Source organism: Macaca mulatta, chromosome 11, assembly GCF_049350105.2.
Source record: "Macaca mulatta isolate MMU2019108-1 chromosome 11, T2T-MMU8v2.0, whole genome shotgun sequence".
In the NCBI taxonomy this organism is placed as follows: Eukaryota; Metazoa; Chordata; class Mammalia; order Primates; family Cercopithecidae; genus Macaca; species Macaca mulatta.
Window position 1 is genome coordinate 111,171,156 of NC_133416.1, and position 18,198 is coordinate 111,189,353.

The 18,198-nt window shown below is 42.3% G+C and overlaps 1 protein-coding gene across 5 annotated transcripts in view; it reads right to left on the reverse strand.

Annotated features, from left to right (window-relative positions):
- UQCC6 (ubiquinol-cytochrome c reductase complex assembly factor 6) overlaps positions 1-18,198 on the reverse strand; it is a 19,064-nt gene continuing 866 nt past the window's right edge. For 2 of the 5 annotated variants that reach the window (XM_077952499.1, XM_015152538.3), the window contains exons 2-3: positions 5,448-5,565; positions 1-434 (exon numbers count right to left, since the gene is read on the reverse strand). In XM_077952499.1, the coding sequence (XP_077808625.1) occupies positions 327-434; positions 5,448-5,555 (216 nt within the window). In that variant the 5' untranslated portion in view covers positions 5,556-5,565 and the 3' untranslated portion in view covers positions 1-326. 5 annotated transcript variants of the gene reach the window in all.

Below are 18,198 nucleotides of genomic sequence, written 5' to 3' on the forward strand. Positions count from 1 at the left end.
TAGTTTTAAATAATTTTTTAATTTATATGAAATAAAGACAACCCACATAGTAGACTTACAAATATTCTATTTCAAATTATATTCAAGACTGACTATCTTTCAAACCATATTCATGAGTCTGATGATATGTGCTTTGGCACATATTTGATTGATTTTCAAGAAATATCAATCAAACCATAATTAAATTTCAACGTATAGGCTAAACATCCACTGAGCACCTCCTTTTGCGGTCAGCATTGGACTAAGTGCTTAAGGACAAGTAGTCTGATGCAATAAATTAAGAAATACATATTTAAGACTTATTATTCACAGAATTCTTGGCATAGTTATTTAAGTTCCTCCTGTTGAGAAACTTGAGGTTTGTGTTTTCTTTCTTTCAGTCCCAAAAGCTCCGTTTTGAGTTCTCCAGGCTTTGGTGGAATTTCAGGTATTGTCTGCAAAAAAAACAAAACAAAAAACACAAATTTCTAACCCTTAATAAGGCTGCAATTCAATGTAACCTGAAAGACTTTAAAGAGTAAAAAATAACAAAAAGTTCCCCTACTTGCTACTCAATGATAGATCTTTATTATGAGACGCTCTGGTTGATCTAAGTCCCTCTCTAACCCTGTGTTTATGAGTCTATCATCCTGGCAAGGTCTTCGGTATTACGTACTGCAGGACTCACAGAGGATAGCTGGCATCGCAATCAATGGACAGGTTCACAGCTTTGAATAAAACTTTCCACATTTGGAAATTCACTCCTGCACCATCTACTGACTCTCTACCATGTGCATGGCATAGAAAATAAGCGTTAGGAATTGATTTATTAATTCAAAAATATTAAGTGCCTATTATATGCAAAGCATAAAGCAGTATGCAAAAAAATACAAAATCCTTGCATTCAAGGAAGGTATTCAGAGTTGTGCATCTATCACCACAATACATTTTAGAACATTTTCATTACCCCAAAAAGAAACCCCATACTTATTAGCAGCCACTTTCATTTCCATACAACCCTCCCCCACATATCCATAGACAACTATTAGTCTTCTTTTTGTCTATATAGATTTGCCTATTCTGGATATTTTCTATAAATTGAATCATATTATATGTGGTCCTCTGTGTTCTTTCATGTAGCGTAATGTTTTCAAGGTTCATCAATGTTGTAGCTTGTATCAGTATTTCATTTTTTATTACTCAATAATGCTCCATTGTATGGATATACCATCTATCCATCAGCTAAAAGGCATTTGGATTTTCCGCCGCTTGGATATTATGAATAATACTGCTCTGAATATTCATATACAAGTTTTTGTGTGGATATGTGTTTTCACATCTATTGGGCATAAACCTAAAAGTGGAATTGCTGGGTCATATGGAAACTCTAATGTTTAACTGCTTGAGGAACTACCAGGCTTTTCTGAAGCCACTGCACCATTTTATATTCCCATCAACAACGCGTGAGGCTTTCAATTTCTCCACATCCTTGACAACACTTGTTACTATCTGTTTTACTATAGCCATTGTAGTGGATATGAGGTGGTATTTCATTGTGGTTTTGATTTGCCTTTCTCTGGTGGCTAATAGTGCTGAGCATCTTTCTGTGTACTTACTGGTGTTCAGAAGATGACTTCTGAACAAAGACATGAAACAGGATGAGGGAGTCAGCCATGCAGTTACCTAGGAGCATTTCAGGCAGATGGAACCACAGGTGCAGAGGACCTAAGGCAGGAGTGTGGCTTCATGTTCAAGGAGAAGCAAGATTGTCAGTATAGCCGGCACAAAGTATTCACGGGGAGGTTAAGGGGAGAAAAGGGCAGAGGAAAAAGGGAGTGGGGAGATAAAGTCTCCAGTGTTTTTCACGCTGAAATGGGAAGACACTGGAGAGTTCTGAGAAGAGTGGCATGTCTTCATTCAAGTGTACAGAGATGACAACAGTAGCTTTGCTGAGAATAGACCACAGGAGAGCAAGAGTGGAAGGCAGAAGACAGGTCAGAAAGCTATTACAACAACAGGTGAAAGTAACTGACAGTGGATTGAATTGGGTAGCAGCAACAGAGGTGGTGAGAAGCAGGCAGCATCTGGATGTACTTTTCAGGTTAATCCAATGGGATCTACTGATATGTACAGTATGAGAGAAGAATTAAAGACAACTCCTAGCTTTCAACCTGAACTACAACAGAGTCGTCTCCTTTGCTATTCAGATGATCTGAGATGGACAACTAAAACAAAGCACCTGTAGCAGTTCTCCCCAACCCAGCACTAAAGCACAAGTCTGGGCAGTCATCATGGTCTCCTCTGTTCGACTCTGCCCAGACCTTCCAGTTCTCAGACTAAAGGACTTGTGATCCGGCTTTGTTACAAAGAACAAAGTGGTTAACAATAGTGACAGTAATTGCTGGAGCAATACCAAAAGACCTTAGGTAAAGAACATATAAATGTTAATGAAGCACACTGCTTCCGACACACAGCCAGCCACCTGGGCCTTCAAGTTCCTACAGAGATACTTCATTGCCAATGTCACCAACCAATCAAACTGAGGTGGCCTTAGATCCTTCAATATGGCCCTTCTAAAGACCGTGGCTTCATTCTATCTCCTCCCAAGGTACAGGTAGCTGCTGTAACAACCCTTGCACATTCCCAATTATAATGAAATGGGTGAATCAAAGGTCAATTTCCCAAGGGCAAATCCCAGGCATTCCTTCTTTTGCAAGGCCTGCCTGATGTCTATTCCTGCACAAGCTATACACTAAACTGCATTACTGTGGAAGGTTCTTGTCACTTTGTCTCCACTAGGTATCCCTGATGCTCAATAGAACCCTTTTCAAAAGAAAAGCACTCTGAAGTTGTAAGAAAGAGCTCTTGCAGCACTGTTTGTACAAAAACTACGTACTACCTAAATGTCAATAAGGGATTGATCAAATAAATGTCATAGTTATATTATGAAATACTATGCAATAGTTAAAAAGATTTAATATACACAAACGTCTATTTATGTAGATGTTAACCAAAACAAGGAAGCTGCAGAGAAATGTGTACATGAACTCCTATTCACATGAAGGAAAAACATTCCACAAACTGTGTGTGTGTGAGTCCACGCATGCACAGGTGCATTCATCCATTTTGCATTGCCCGAGGCTGGGTAATTTATAAAGAAAAAAGGTTTATTTGACTTGTGGTTCTGCAGGCTGTACAAGCATGGCACCAGCATTGGTCCAGCTTCTGGTGAGGCCTCAGAAAGCTTTAACTCATGGCAGAAGGCAAAGTGGGAGCAGGTGTAACACATGGCAAGAGAGGGAGTGAGAGAGCAAGCCAGCCTCTTTTAAACAACCAGCTCTCGTGAACTAATAAAGTGAGAACTCACTCATCACCACAGGGAGGGCACCAAGCCATTCATGACGGATTCGTTCCCATGACCCGAACGCCTCCCACCAGGCCCTACTTCCAACATTGGGGATCGCATTTTGGCGTGCAGTTTGGAAGGGACAAATATCCAACCCGTATCAGTGGGCATTCAACACCAGTGAGAAGAGGCGAAGGATATTCCCCAAACAAGACACAGTAGTTACGTGTGGGGAGCAGACAGGAGAAAGCAGGTTATAAGAGGGGGGATTTTCACTTTTTACTCTACATACTTGAATTCAGTTTGAATGTTTTACAAGAGTACTGGATTATTTTATGAACAGGAGCGAAAAAGAGACATACAAAACAGAAAGCTTGGGTTTCAGATCCTTCAATCACCTCATTAAGCTATGTGACTTTGAGAAATCAACTTCACTCTTCTCAATCTGTTTCTCATGTGAAAACAGGAATTACACCTTCAAAATTGTAGTGACAATTAACTCATGTTAAAAATACAAATGGGCCAGGCACGGTGGCTCACGCCTGTAACCCCAGCACTTTGGGAGGCAGAGGCAGGTGGATCACTTGAGGCCAGGAGTTCAAGACCAGCCTGGCCAACACAGTGAAACACCATCTCTACCAAAAAATAGAAAAAATTAGCTACACATGGTGGTGTACGCCTGTAATCCTAGCTACTCAGGAGGCTGAGGCATGAGATTTGCTTGAACCCAGAAGGCAGAGGTTGCAGTGAAATCAGATCACACCAGTGCACTCCAGCCTGGGTGACAGAGTGAGACTCCAACTCAAAAAATAAAAATACAACATAAGTGCAAATACAAATGGAGCCAGGCACACTGGCTCACACCTGTAATCCCAGCGCTTTCAGAGGCCAAGGTGGGAGGACTTCTTGAAGCCAGGAGTTGGAGATCAGCCTGAGCAACATTTTGAGACCTTGTCTCTACAAAAAATTTAAAAATTAGCCAGGTGTGACGGTGCACACTTGTCATCCCAGCTACTTAGGAGGCTGAGGCAGGAGGATTGATTGAGCCCAGAAATGTGAGGCTGCGGTGAGCTCTGATTGCACCACTGCACTCCAACCTGGGCAACAGAATGAGACCTGTCTCTAATTTTTTAAAAATTATTTTTCATAAAAATTTCTTTAAAAAGAAACACTAATGATTCTCTGTAAGTGTTACCTGTCCAGGCAGAGTCCAAACAGAAATGACTGCTCCCAATACTGTGCTCCAAACCACTATTCACACCTATAGCATAACAGCACATTCTTATAATCATCTGTGCCATACTTTCTCATCTCCACCTCCCCAAGACTACAATTCCTGAAAAGAACCTTCAATTTCAGTTCCTAATTTAATGAATGCTTATTAAAATTAATTTAAATTTCTCCCTCCTTTGAATACCTATATTCACTCATCCTTCATTCGACAAACACTTATTGAGTGTCTGCTACATTCCAAGCAGTTGAGATACAAGAATGAACCAGACAGACACAGTCTGGAGCTTACATTCTACTGAAGCAAACTGACAAAGAACAAATGAATAGACAAAGAACTGCAGACAAGTGCTCTATGGAAACAAAGGATGAGACGGAATCGCAGAGGAGGAATTCTTTGGGAGCTAGCCCAAGGACTCTCATTGCTGGAGGAGAGATTTGAGCTAAGACTTGAAGTTCTGAAGAAGGAAACCAAGCCAAGTTGTTGGGGGGTAGAAGGGAGGAGGACATGCCAAGGATAAGAAAAAGAATGGCCCCGAAATGGGGACAGGTTTGATGAATTGGAGAAACAGCAAGGAAGCAGGTGTGAATGTTAACAGGGGAAAGAACTGGTAAAATGGTGGCAGATGGGCCACAGGTAGGCAGCGGCCAGACTGTGTAAGACCTCACAGGCCATGCATTGCCCTAGATGCAATGGGATGCCATCCAAAGGTTTTGGGCCCAGAGCAAATGTGATCCTAATTTCGTTTAAGATCACTTTTGCTGCCACAGGGAGAATGGAGTGGTCCAGGAGCATCTGCATTGCTGTAAGGGAATGCTTAAGGCTGGGTAATTAACAAAGAAATGAGATGCATTTGGCTCAAAAATAAAACATGAGCCCTCCCGCACTCACCAGCTCCGGTCGGTAGTATCTGTGCACCACTTCTGCCCCTGCGCACATGGCCAGGAGACTGGCTGTCAGCATTTTCAGGTAGGTGAACATGGGCACGCCCGCGGGCATGGTCGGCAGGCTGGACGGGGAAGGAAGGGGCAGTGTCAGAAGTTCCAGCTCATAACTACACCGCGCCAGGGCTGAGGCGCTCCAGCCAGCGCTGGATACCAGACACCGGCGGCGGAGGTGCGGGAAGTGCGCGGTCAGGGCACCAGGGTTCTCGCCCAATGCCACGCCTCGGTTTCCTCCTATATGAGCTGAGGGCAAGGAGAGGACGAACGCCCTCCAGGCCGAGGCCCAGTCCCAAACGTTTATCAGTGAGGGGCGCTGGCCTGCGGCATTAAAGCAAGCTCTTGATCAGCAAGCGGAAGGCCGACACCAGGTGGTTTCCCCGCGCCCCTTCTACCTCTAGAACTGTGGACTTCACTTCGCTCTGCCCCTATACATGCGCCCTAGAAGAGACTGTACCGTGAACTGCAGGGATGCTGGGCAACCGGTGTGAGGGCACACGAAGCAGACGGCAAGCGTGCCGGACCCAAAGTACAGTGACTGGGGATCGCACCGGACAGGAAAGCAAGAGCGCTGCCGGCGCAGGTACGTGACGCAGGCGGAAGTGGGACGCTGGGAGAAAGACACTGACTTTTTTTTTTTTTTTTAACCAATTCCTACACGTTCTCAGCCCCAGGCTCACAGCGCCTCCATCACTCTCCCTATAGTTAAATTTTCCTGGCAGATGTGGAGTCTAAGGCCAGGCCGTGGACTATTATTACATCATTTGTACTTTCGTGCACACAAAGGAAATCGCACGCCTTTACCACTTTTTAGGAGGGGTGGAGTCACACATTGAGCATTTGCGTGCTTTTACGGGAGGTCACCCTCCTGTGACCTCTTGTGAGTTAAGTTAAAGGCACTCACTGTCCCTGTGTTTGGCGTCTTTTGATACCCGAAATAGAGCCACATCCAGACAGCTGTGGCCTTATGACCTGGTGCTACTGGGAAACGGGAAATCTGAAATGGACATAATATAATCCAGGCATTTTTCGATTGTTTTGATTATGGGTTGATTTTTAAGTAAAAGGTTAGTGCAAGGGCCGGGGACGGTGGCCTACGCCTGTAATCCCAGCACTTTGGGAGGCCAAGGCGGGCGGATCACTTGAGGCCCTAAGTTTGAGACCAGCCTGGCCAACATGGCAAGACCCCATCTCTACTAAAATATATATATATTAAAATATATATATATGTATATATACACACACACAAATTAGCTGGGCATGGTAGCAGGCGCCTATGATCCCAGCTACTCGGGAGACTGAGGCAGGGGAATCGCTTGAACCCAGGAGGTGGAGGTTGCAGTGAGCTGAGATCGCGCCACTGCACTCCAGCCTGGGCAACAGAGCAAGACTCTGTCTCAAAAAAAAAAAAAAAAAAAGTTAGTGCAAGGCTAAATTCTGAAGGATTAATGTTGTATGTATGACAAATCACAATACTCATATTTTTAAAGAGCTTTATAGAGGTATATTTGACATACGATAAACTGCACATATTTAAAGTATACAATATGATGTGTGACATATGTGAGACCATTACCATAATCAAGATAATGAACATACCCAAACCCTCAGATGTTTCTTAGTGCTTCTTTCTACTTCCTCCCTCCTCCACGGCCTTATTTCCCTGGGTAATCACAGATCTGTTTTCTGTCACTATAAGTTAGTTTGCATTTTCTGGAATGTTACATAAATAGAATTATACAGTATGTACTATTTTTTGTGTTGCTTATTTCTTGCAGCTCAGTTTTTTGAGATTCATCCACGTTGTTGCATGTCTTAGTAATTCACTCCTTTTTATTGCTAGGTGGGTTTAGACTATAATTGGTTTATCTATTCAATTATTGGTAAACATTTTGGTTGTTTCTAGTTGTTGATGTGTAAATAAATAAAATTTAAAAGATGTTGGAACCTTAAAAAAAATACTGTTAAGCCTTGAGAGAGATGTGACTAATCTGAGTACATATGGTTACAACTTCTGTTCTCAGATTATATATTAACTCACATTCTTTTCTTGTTCTATACAATGACTAGAGAAAAATGACAGTGACAAAAACCTCCTGCCTTCTTAATGACCCTTGTTATGATTAATTTGCCCTTTATTGTCCTGCTTTGCTGAGACCAGATAACAGAAAACCCATGAGTATTACACCCTCTGTAAAAAATGTTAAATGCACCCTTTCCCAAAAAGAAACACTGCGTATAACCAACCGAATTTCTGTAACTTTGTGCCAATCTTGTATGAAAAGTGTTGAAATCCTGCTAAAAACTCCTGTCTCTGCCTATACAAATGAAATCTTAACTTTCTTACTTCAGAACGCTGACTCCATTCCTTTGGAGTTGGTGTTTCCAGGTGGTCCATTCTTACTCTTTGTGCTTGAATAAACCCTCTTTAGGTTAGATTTTGACCCTTTTGGTTATTTTAGGTTGACACTGCTTGTATATGAGGAAGACTGGTATAGAAGTCTTTCTGATAACACGGGCTTCCATTTTTATTAGGTACATCTCTAGGAGAAGAATTACTAGAGCATATGGAAGGTATATTTAACTTTTTAAGAAATTGCCAGGCCAGGTGCGATGGCTCACGCCTAAAATCCTAGCATTTTGGGAGGCCGAGGAGGGAGAACTGTCTGAGCTCAGGAGTTTGAGACCAGCCTGGGCAACACGGTAAACCCCGTCTCTACTAAAATACAAAAATTGGCCAGGTGTGGTGGTGTGTGCCTGTAGTCCCAGCTACTCAGGAGCCTGAGGCAGGAGAATTGCTTGAACCCAGGAGGTGGAGGTTGCAGTGAGCTGACATAGTGCCACTGTACTCCAGCCTAGACAACAGAGCAAGAGTCCGTCTCAAAAAAAAAAAAATTAATTAAAAAAAAAAGAAATTGCCAAATGAATTTCCAAAGCAGCTATACAAATTTATTATTTATTTTTATTTTTTATTTTATTTATTTTTTTGAGACAGAGTCTTGCTCTGTCACCAGGCTGGAGTGCAGTGGCACGAACTTGGCTCACTGCACCCTCCGCCTTCCTAGTTCCAGTGATTCTTTTGCCTCCGCCTCCCAAGTAGCTGAGATTACAGGCACATGCCACCATGCCCAGCTAAATTATTTTTAGTAGAGACGGGGTTTCACCATGTTGTCCAGGTTGGTCTTGAACTCCTGACCTCAGGTGATGCGCCTGCCTCGGCCTCCCAAAGTGCTGGGATTACAAGAATGAGCCACCATGCCCGGCTATTTATTAATTAATTAATTCATTCATTCATTCTCAAACAGTCTTGCTCTGTCGCCCAGGATAGAGTGCAGTGGCATGATCTTGGCTCCTGAGTTCAAGCGATTCTCCTGCATCAGCCTCCTGAGTATCTGGGATTACAGGCAGGTGCCACCATACCTGGCTAATTTGTATAATTTTTAGTAGAGACGGGGTTTCACCACGCAGGCCAGGGTGGTCTCAGAACTCCTGACCTCATGTGATCCACCCACCTAGGCTTCCCAAAGTACTGAGATTACAGGCATGAGCCATCACACCTGGCCGAGCTGTACAATTTTACATTCCCATCAGCAGTGTATGAGACATATGAGACATCCCCATCCAGTTCCTTCAAATCCTCTCCAACATTTGCTCTGGTCAGTCTTTTCTATTTTAGCTATTCTAATATGTGGGTAATGGTTTTTCATTTTGGTTTTAATTTACATTTCTCTCATGACTAATGATTCAGATATTTTCATATGCAAAAAAAAAAAAAAACATAAAAATCCTTGGACACATACCCCACACCATATTAAAAATATTTAAATGTCTGACTATCAACACAGACATTCATGTGTTGATAGTCATATGCTGCATAACAACATTTCAGTCAATGGACCACATACGTGACCGATGGCCCCATAAAATTACAATGAACCTGAAAAAATCCTATAGCCTAATGACATCATAACTGTCAAACACCATGTGTTCATGGTGACGCTGGTGTAAACACACCATGCTGCCAGTCATCTAAAAGTATACCACATACAATTACGTACACTACATAATACTTGACAATAAATCTTGTTACTGATATATCGATTTACTATACTTCTATGCTTATCTTACAGTGTACTCTTTTTATTCTTTTAAAAAAAAAAAAAAGTTAACTGTAAAACAGCCTCAGCCGGATCCTTCAGAAGGTACTCCAGAAAGCACTGTTATCAGAGGAGAGGACGACTCCTTGTGTACTGCCCTTGAAGACCTTCCAGTGGGACATGATGTGGAGGTGGAAGACAGTGATATTGACGATCTTGACCCTGTGTAGGCCTAGCCTAATGTGTGTGTTTGTGTCTTAATTTTTCACAAAATTTTTAAAAGTAAAAAAAAAAAAAACTAAAAACAGAAAAAAGGCTTATAGAATAAGGACATAAGAAATGTTTTATAGCTGTACAATGTGTGTTTTAAGCTAAGTGTTATTACAAAAAGGTCAAAAAGTTTAAAAAATTATAAAGTTTGTAAAGTTACAGAAAGCTAAGGTTAACATATTATCGAAGAAAATTACTTTTTTATAAACTTAGTGTAACCTAGGTGTACAGCGTTTATAAAGTCTACAGTAGTGTACAGTAATGTCCTAGACCTTCGCATTCACTCACTGACTCACCCAGAGCAACAAGGAGTCCTGCAAGCTCTATTCATGGTAAGTGCCTGCTACATTTTTTTATCTTTAACACTGTTTGGTTTGGTTTGTTGTTGTTGTTGTTGAGACGGAGTCTTGCTCTGTCGCCCAGGCTGGAGTGCAGTGGTTCAATCTCGGCTCACTGCAACCTCTGCTTGCCAGGTTCAAGCGATTCTCCTGCCCCAGCCTTCCAAGTAGCTGGGACTACAGGCGCCCGCCACTGCACCCAGCTAAGTTTTCTTTGTATTTTAGTAAAGATGGGGTTTCACCATGTTGCCCAGAGTGGTCTTGAACTCCTGAGCTCAGGTGATCCACATGCCTTGGCCTCCCAAAGTGCTGGGATTACAGGTGTGAGCCACCATGCCGGGCCTAATACTGTATTTTTACTGTACCTTTTCTAAGTTTAGATACATAGTTACTATTGCATTACAATTGCCTACAGTATTCACTATAGTAACATGCTGAACAGGTTTGTAGCCTAGGAACCACAGGCCATACAACATAGCCTAGGTATATAGCAGGCTGCACCATCTAGATTTGTGGAAGTACACTCTATAATATTTTTACAATGACAAAATCACCTAGTGACATTTCTCAGAATGTATCCTATTGTTAAATGACAAATGACCCTATTTTCTTGTGCTTCTATTTTCTTTGGTGATTCATCTGCTCAAATCTTTTGCCCATTTTTAAAACTGAGTTGTTTTCTTATGGGTTTTGAGTGTTCTTTTATATGTTCTGGACACAAGCCCTTCATCAGATATGATCTGCAAATATTTTCTCCCAGTTTATTGCTTTTTATTAATTTTTGAGAGAAGTGTTTAATTTTAATGAAGTACAATTTATCAATTTTCCCTTTTCTATTATATTTAAAAAATATAACCCAGGGTCATAAATAATGTCTTCTATATTTTCTTCTAGAAGTTTTTCAGCTTTGGGTTTTACATTTAAGTCCATGATCCATTTTGTTTTTTTGTATGGTGTGAGGTATAGGTGAGGCAGGAGGCGGCACTTGACTCCCAAGGTGGAGCTTGGATACAGGACCGGATTGAGGAGCAACTAAAATAGGGAAGACGTGGAAGCTCTTCTCCATAAAACACACCAACTAATGTGCCATGTCAGTTTAGTTTTGTCATGGCAACACCCAGACGCTACCACTCCTTTCCATGGTAAAGACTCAAAAGTTACCTCCCTTTTTCTAGAAATTTCTGCATACTCAGCCCCTTGATTTGCATATAATTAGAAGTGGGTATAAGTATGACTGAGAACTGCCTCTGAGCTGCTACTCTGAGCACACTGTCTATGGGGCAGCCTTGCTCTGAAGGAGCAGTCTTGGAGTTGTAACACTGCTGCCTCAATAAAACTGTTTTCTTCTATCATCAGCTCACTCTTGCATTATTTATTTCCCGGGTGACACTCCTGGGCTAAGGGCTTGCCTGCCCTGCATCATGGGTACAACTTTGTTTTGTTTTTGCATATAGATATCTGAACTGCATTTGAAGCTTAGTTGAAAATCAGTTCACTTGTCCATGTATGTATGTGTCTATTTCTGGACTTTATTCTGTTTCTGTTGCACTGATATATTTATCTTTCTTGATGCCAATACTACACTGTCTTTTTTGTGTGTGTGTGTGAGACAAGGAATCATTCTGTTGCCCAGGCTGGAGTGCAGTAGCATGATCTCGGCTCACTGCAACCTCCACCTCCCGGGGTTCAAGCTATCTCCCATCCCAGCCTACTGAGTAGCTGGGACTACAGGCATGTGCCACCATGTCTGGCTAATTTTTGTATTTTTTAGCAGAGACAGGGTTTCACCATGTTGGCCAGCCTGTTGTCAAACTTCTGGCCTTGGGTGATCCGCCTGCCTCAGCCTCCCAAAGTGCTGGGGTTACAGGCATGAGCCACTGCACCCGGCCAACACTGTCTTGATTACTGTAGCCTTATAATAATTCTTAAGTCAGGCAGTATTAGCTCTCCCAGCTTTAGTTATTCTAGATCTTTGCATTTCCATATAAATTTTAGAATCATTTTGTCAATTTCTACCCAAAAATGCTTACCTGGATGATGGTTAGCATTAAATTGAATCTTTAAACATCTTCACAATATTTGGTCTTCTGATCCATGAATACAACATATCCATGTACTTATTTAGTTCTTACCCAATTTCTATCAGCAATGCTTTTCACTTTTTATGATACAAGTCTTGCATATCTTTTGTCAGCTCTATCCTCAAATATTTCATCTTTTTGATGCTATTGTGAATGGTATTTTTTCTAATTGTTTGTTGTTAGTACATAAACTACAATTGATCTTCCTACACTGATATTTTATCTTGCAACCTTGCAAATCTCACTTATTAGTTGTACCAGGTTTTTGTAGGTTCCACAGGATTTTCTACATAAACCAGCACTTGAGCAATGAATAAAGATGGGCTTTTTTTTTTTAAATAGCTGTCATTTATCAATCTTGAGGAAGTTCACAAGGAAGTTCCCAGTTCTGTTTCTACATTACTAATTTTTTTTTTTGAGACGGAGTCTCGCTCTGTCACCCAGGCTGGAGTGCAGTGGTGCAATCTCGGCTCACTCCAACCTCTGCCTCCCAGATTCGCACCATTCTCCGGCCTCAGCCTCCCGAGTAGCTGGAACTACAGGTACCCACCACCACACCCAGCTAATTTTTTTTTGTATTTTTAGTCGAGATGGGATTTCACCGTGTTAGCCAAGATGGCCTCGATCTCCTGTCCTCATGATCTGCCCGCCTCAGCCTCCCTAAGTGCTGGGATCACAAGCATGAGCTACCGTGCCCGGCCTGCTAAAAGTTTTCATTACAAATGAATGTTGGATTTTGTCAAATGCTTAAACCGCATCTATGAAGATAATCACACTTTTTAAAAAATGTGTTAATGTGATGAATTATACAGACTGATTTTCAAATGTTGAACCAATTTTGTATTACTCAGATGAACTCTACCTGGTTAATTTTGTTTTTTATATATTATTGGAATATATATATAGAGAGAGAGAGAGTTGGATTCAATTTGATAAATTTTGTTCAGAATTATATTCATGATAGTATTAGCCTGTTGCTTCTTTTCTTGCCACATTTTTCTACTTTTGGTAATGAGGTAATGTTGCCCTTATAGAATGAGTTGGAAAATGTTCCTTTTTCTTCAATATTCTGGAAGATCTGAACAGGATTGGTTTTATTTCTTCCTCAATTGTCTGCTGTAATTCACTGGTGAACCCAGTTGGGCCTGGCGTTTTTGTTGTAGGAAGGTTTTTGTTTTTTTGTTTTTTTTGAGACGGAGTCTCGCTCTGTCGCCCAGGCTGGAGTGCAGTGGCCGGATCTCAGCTCACTGCAAGCTCCGCCTCCTGGGTTTACGCCATTCTCCTGCCTCAGCCTCCCAAGTAGCTGGGACTACAGGCACCCACCACCTCGCCCAGCTAGTTTTTTTTTTTGTATTTTTTAGTAGAGACGGGGTTTCACCGTGTTAGCCAGGATGGTCTCGATCTCCTGACCTTGTGATCCGCCCGTCTCGGCCTCCCAAAGTGCTGGGATTACAGGCTTGAGCCACCGCGCCCGGCAGGAAGGTTTTTAATTACAAATTTGTGTTACTCCATTCTTTCATTGCTACAAATATCTGAGGCGGGGCAATTTATAAAGAAAAGAGGTTTACTTGGCTCACAGTTCTGCAGGCTCTACAGGAAGCATGGTGCCAGAATCTGCTCCTGGTGAGGGCCTCAGGAAGCTTCTAGCCACAGCAAGTAAAGGGGGAACAGGCATGTCACAAGGCGAGAATGGAAGCAAGAGAGAGTGGGGAGGTGCCACACACTTTTTTTTTTTTTTTTTTTGAGACGGAGTCTTGCTCTGTCGCCCAGGCTGGAGTGCAGCGGTGCAATCTCACTGCAACCACCACCCCCCAGGTTCAAGCGATTGTCCTGCCTCAGCCTCCCGAGTAGCTGGGATTACAGGCGCACGCCACCACACCCGGCTAATTTTGTATTTTTACATTTATTTATTTATTTATTTGATGCTGCATGACACCACACCCGGCTAATTTTGTATTTTTACATTTATTTATGTATTTATTTACGAGATGGAGTCTCACTCTGTCACCCAGGCTGGAGTACAGTGGTGCGATGTTGGCTCACTGCAACCTCCAGCTCCTGGGTGGGATCAAGCAATTCCCTGCTTCAGCCTCCTGAGTAGCTGGGATTAAAGGCATCTGCCACCATGCCTGGCTAATTTTTGTATTTTTAGTAGAGACGGGGTTTCACCATCTTGGCCAGGCTGGTCTTGAACTCCTGACCTCGTGATCCACCCGCCTTGGCCTCCCAAAGTGCTGGGATCACAGGCGTGGGCCACTGCGGCCAGCAATTTTGTATTTTTAGTAGAGATGGGGTTTCGCCATGTTGGCCAGGTTGGTCTCGAACTCCTGACCTCAGGTGATCTACCTGCCTTGGCCTCCCAAAGTGCTGGGATTACAGGCATGAGCCACCATGCCTGGCATGCCACACACTTTTAAACAACCAGATCTAGTGTGAACTCAGAGAACTCTCTCATCCCCAAAGGGAGGGTGCTAAGCCATTCACAAAAAATCTGCCCCTATGATCCAAACACTTCCCACTAGGCCCCACCTCCAACACTGGGTATTACAATTCAACATGAGACTTGGAAGGGATGACCATCGAAACCATAACAAAATTGAATTTCTTTAGTAAATATGGGGTTATGTAGGTTATCTATTCTTGAGTGAACTTTGATAGTTTGTATCTTAGGGAATTCATCCACTTTATCAAAGTTGCTCAAGTTATAAAATATAATTGCCAAAATATTCTTATGATCCTTTTAATATACATAGAATCTGTAATTATGTAACTTCTTTCATTTTCATATTATTGTGTCTCTTTTTTCTATTAAGCCTAACTAGAGGTTTATCAATTTTATTGATCTTCTCAACATACAAGCTTTGGTGGCACTGATTTTTCTCTTGTTTTGTTTTCTATTTCATTGTTGTTTTTGTTTGTTTGTTTGTTTGTTTGTTTCTGAGACGGAGTTTCACTCTTGTTGCCCAGGCTAGAGTGCAAGGCGCAATCTCAGCTCACTTCTACCTCCACCTCCAGGGTTCAAGCAATTCTCCTGCCTCAGCCTCCTGAGTAACTGGGATTACAGGCATGCGCCACCACACCAGGCTAATTTTGTATTTTTTTAGTAGAGACGGGGTTTCTCTATGTTGGTCAGGCTGGTCTCGAACTCCCGACCTCAGGTGATCCACCCACCTCAGCCTCCCAATATTTCATTGTTTTACACTAAATATTCATCATTTCCTTTCTTTTGCTTATGTGGAGTTTCAGTTACTCTTCATTCTCTAATTCTTAAGGTGGAAGCTGAGGTAATTGATTTGAAAGCTTTCTTGTTTTATTTGGCACTTAGTGCTATCAATGTTCGGTGACTCTTTACACTTTGAATATCCTTCTGCCTAAAGTCTTTCTGCCTTCTCACGCTCTGCCGAGGCTCCCAAAGAGCCCTGAGAGGGTGGACTCTGGTGCCACACTGCCCTGGCAATAATAATCTTGACTCTGCCACTTAATAGCTGTGTGACCTTGCTCAAGTTACTTAACCTCTCTGTATGTCAGTTTCTTTGCCTGTAAAATGTAGATAATAACAATAACTACCTATTAATTTTAGGAGTCCAGTTGGCTGGGCAATTATGCTTAGATGTGTGGTCAAACATTTTGGTTTCTGTGAGAGTGTTTTTGGATGAGATTTAACATTTAAGTGGGTAGACTTTAAGTAAAGCTGATTGCCTTCCAAAATGTGGGTGGGCCTCATCCAGTCAGTTGAAGGTGTAAATAAAACAAAAAACTGACCTCCCCAGGGCAAGCTGGAATTCTCCAGCAGACAGCTTTTGGACTTGAACTATATACAATGCACTGAATGTTTATGTCCCATCCCCCACTACCAAATTCCTATGTTGAAACCTAATCACCAACATGATGCTATTAGGTGAAGTCTTTGGGAGGTGGTTGGGTCAGAAGGACACAGCTCTCGTGAATGTGATTAGTGCCCTTATAAAAGAGGCCCAGAGAACTGCCTCTTCCCTTCCACCACGTGAAGACACAGCTAGAAGGTACCATCTATCAACCAGCAAGTGGGTCCGCTCACCAGACACTGAATCTTCAGGCACCCCGATCGTGAACTTCCCAGCCTCCAGAACTCTAAGAAATAAATGTGCGTTGTCTATAAAGCCACCCAGTTTTTGATATTTTGTTATAGCAGCCCAAACAAAGATGCAACCTTGACTCACATTTAATCCTAAGGATTAAATGAATTAATATAGACAAAGTACTTACAGCAGTCCATGGCACATATTAAACAGTCAATAAATGTTAACAGCTATAATTACCACCATCATCATCATCATCATTATTCTGAATATAACTGCTGTCTTTAGCACCAATTCTTGTACTGGTCTCAAAAGCCCTCATATGCAGTAAGGACACTGGTACCCACTTATGGATGAAAATCTACTATTGGACAAATCCTACCCAATAGCAAGCCTTGTTGACAGTAAGATGTAACTAACTGGCACAACATTAGCTACTAGAGAAGTAAGCTCACTACGTTCCAGAAAGGGAGAGGAGGCATTACGAAGAGGAGAAAGGGAAACAAGCTGAAGTGACTTGGCTTGTCTTTTGCAGTTGTTCTATCATTTGTCCTATCATACTAAGTCTCTCCTGAAGTAGAGGCACAAATGGCAAAGATAAGAGAGTAACACATCTCCCAGGCTTCCCCAGCTCTGGTGGGCCATGCTCACAAGCAGAAAAAGTTTGTCTTCCAGACTCAGACGCAGGATGTTGAGAGAGAGAGAGACACTGATGGGACAAAAGCCAGTTTGCTGCAAGTGCTTCACCATTTTCAGGTTCAGTGTCCTCACCGACAACTCCTCCCATAAGCTTTCTTTTTTTTTTTTCTTTTTTTTTTTTTCTTTTTTTTTTTTCTTTTTTTTTTTTTTTTTTGAGATGGAGTCTCACTCTGTAGCCCAGGCTGGAGTGCAGTGGTTCGATCTCGGCTCACTGCAACCTCTGCCTCCCGGGTTCAAGCGATTCTCCCACCTCAGCCTCCCGAGTAGATGGGACTACAGGTGGCAGACATGGGGTTTCGACATGTTGGCCAGGTGGGTCTCGAACTCCTGACCTCAGGTGATCCGCCCGCCTCAGCCTCCCAAAGTGCTGGGATTACAGGCGTGAGCCACCACGCCCGGCCTCCTCCCATAAACTTTCTTTTGCCATGCAAGATTGAGCAGAGGACCCTGGTCTCTTGAGGTTCTGAGTGGAGTTGGCAGGACCCAGAAGCACAGCAACCCACAGTGAGGGAAGCCCTTGCTGCCCAAGGTAATTCCCCAAGTGCAGACATCCTGAGAAAAGTTTGCTCTCTTCACACACACTTTCAGTCACCAGAATTCTCTCCCTGAAATAACTGAGACAAGCCACCTGATGTAAGACTTTTCTAGACGACGGTCCTGAGCCATTGGCAAAATCAGAGAGGATGGGCTTTTTTTCATCCATTCAACATACATTCATTGAATATTTACCATGTGCCAGGTTCTGAGTAGTATCTACTAATGGACAGGGTATTTGTAAAAGTTCTGTACTGTTTTAAAAGTTTCACTTAAACTTTAAATAATTGATATACTACAAATTAACCTTTCTTTATTTACTCACGAGAGCCTTTTCCTGGATCCTAGAATGAAGAAAATTCATGGAGCACAGAGCCACAGTCATCTCCCAGCTCACAGGTCACGTGAGTGAGAAATAAACTTCTGTGGCTGTAAACCACCGAAGGTTTGGAGTTACCTGTTACTATATGCAGGAACTCAGGAAACCTAACAAATACAGCAGTCACGTTTTTTATCATCCTGCAAACTAGAAAAACCCAAAAGCCTATTCCATTAAGAGTTCCTTAATAAAGTACAAACACCAGTGACAGAAATGGAGAACTAATGAAACAAGCCAGCTGTAAG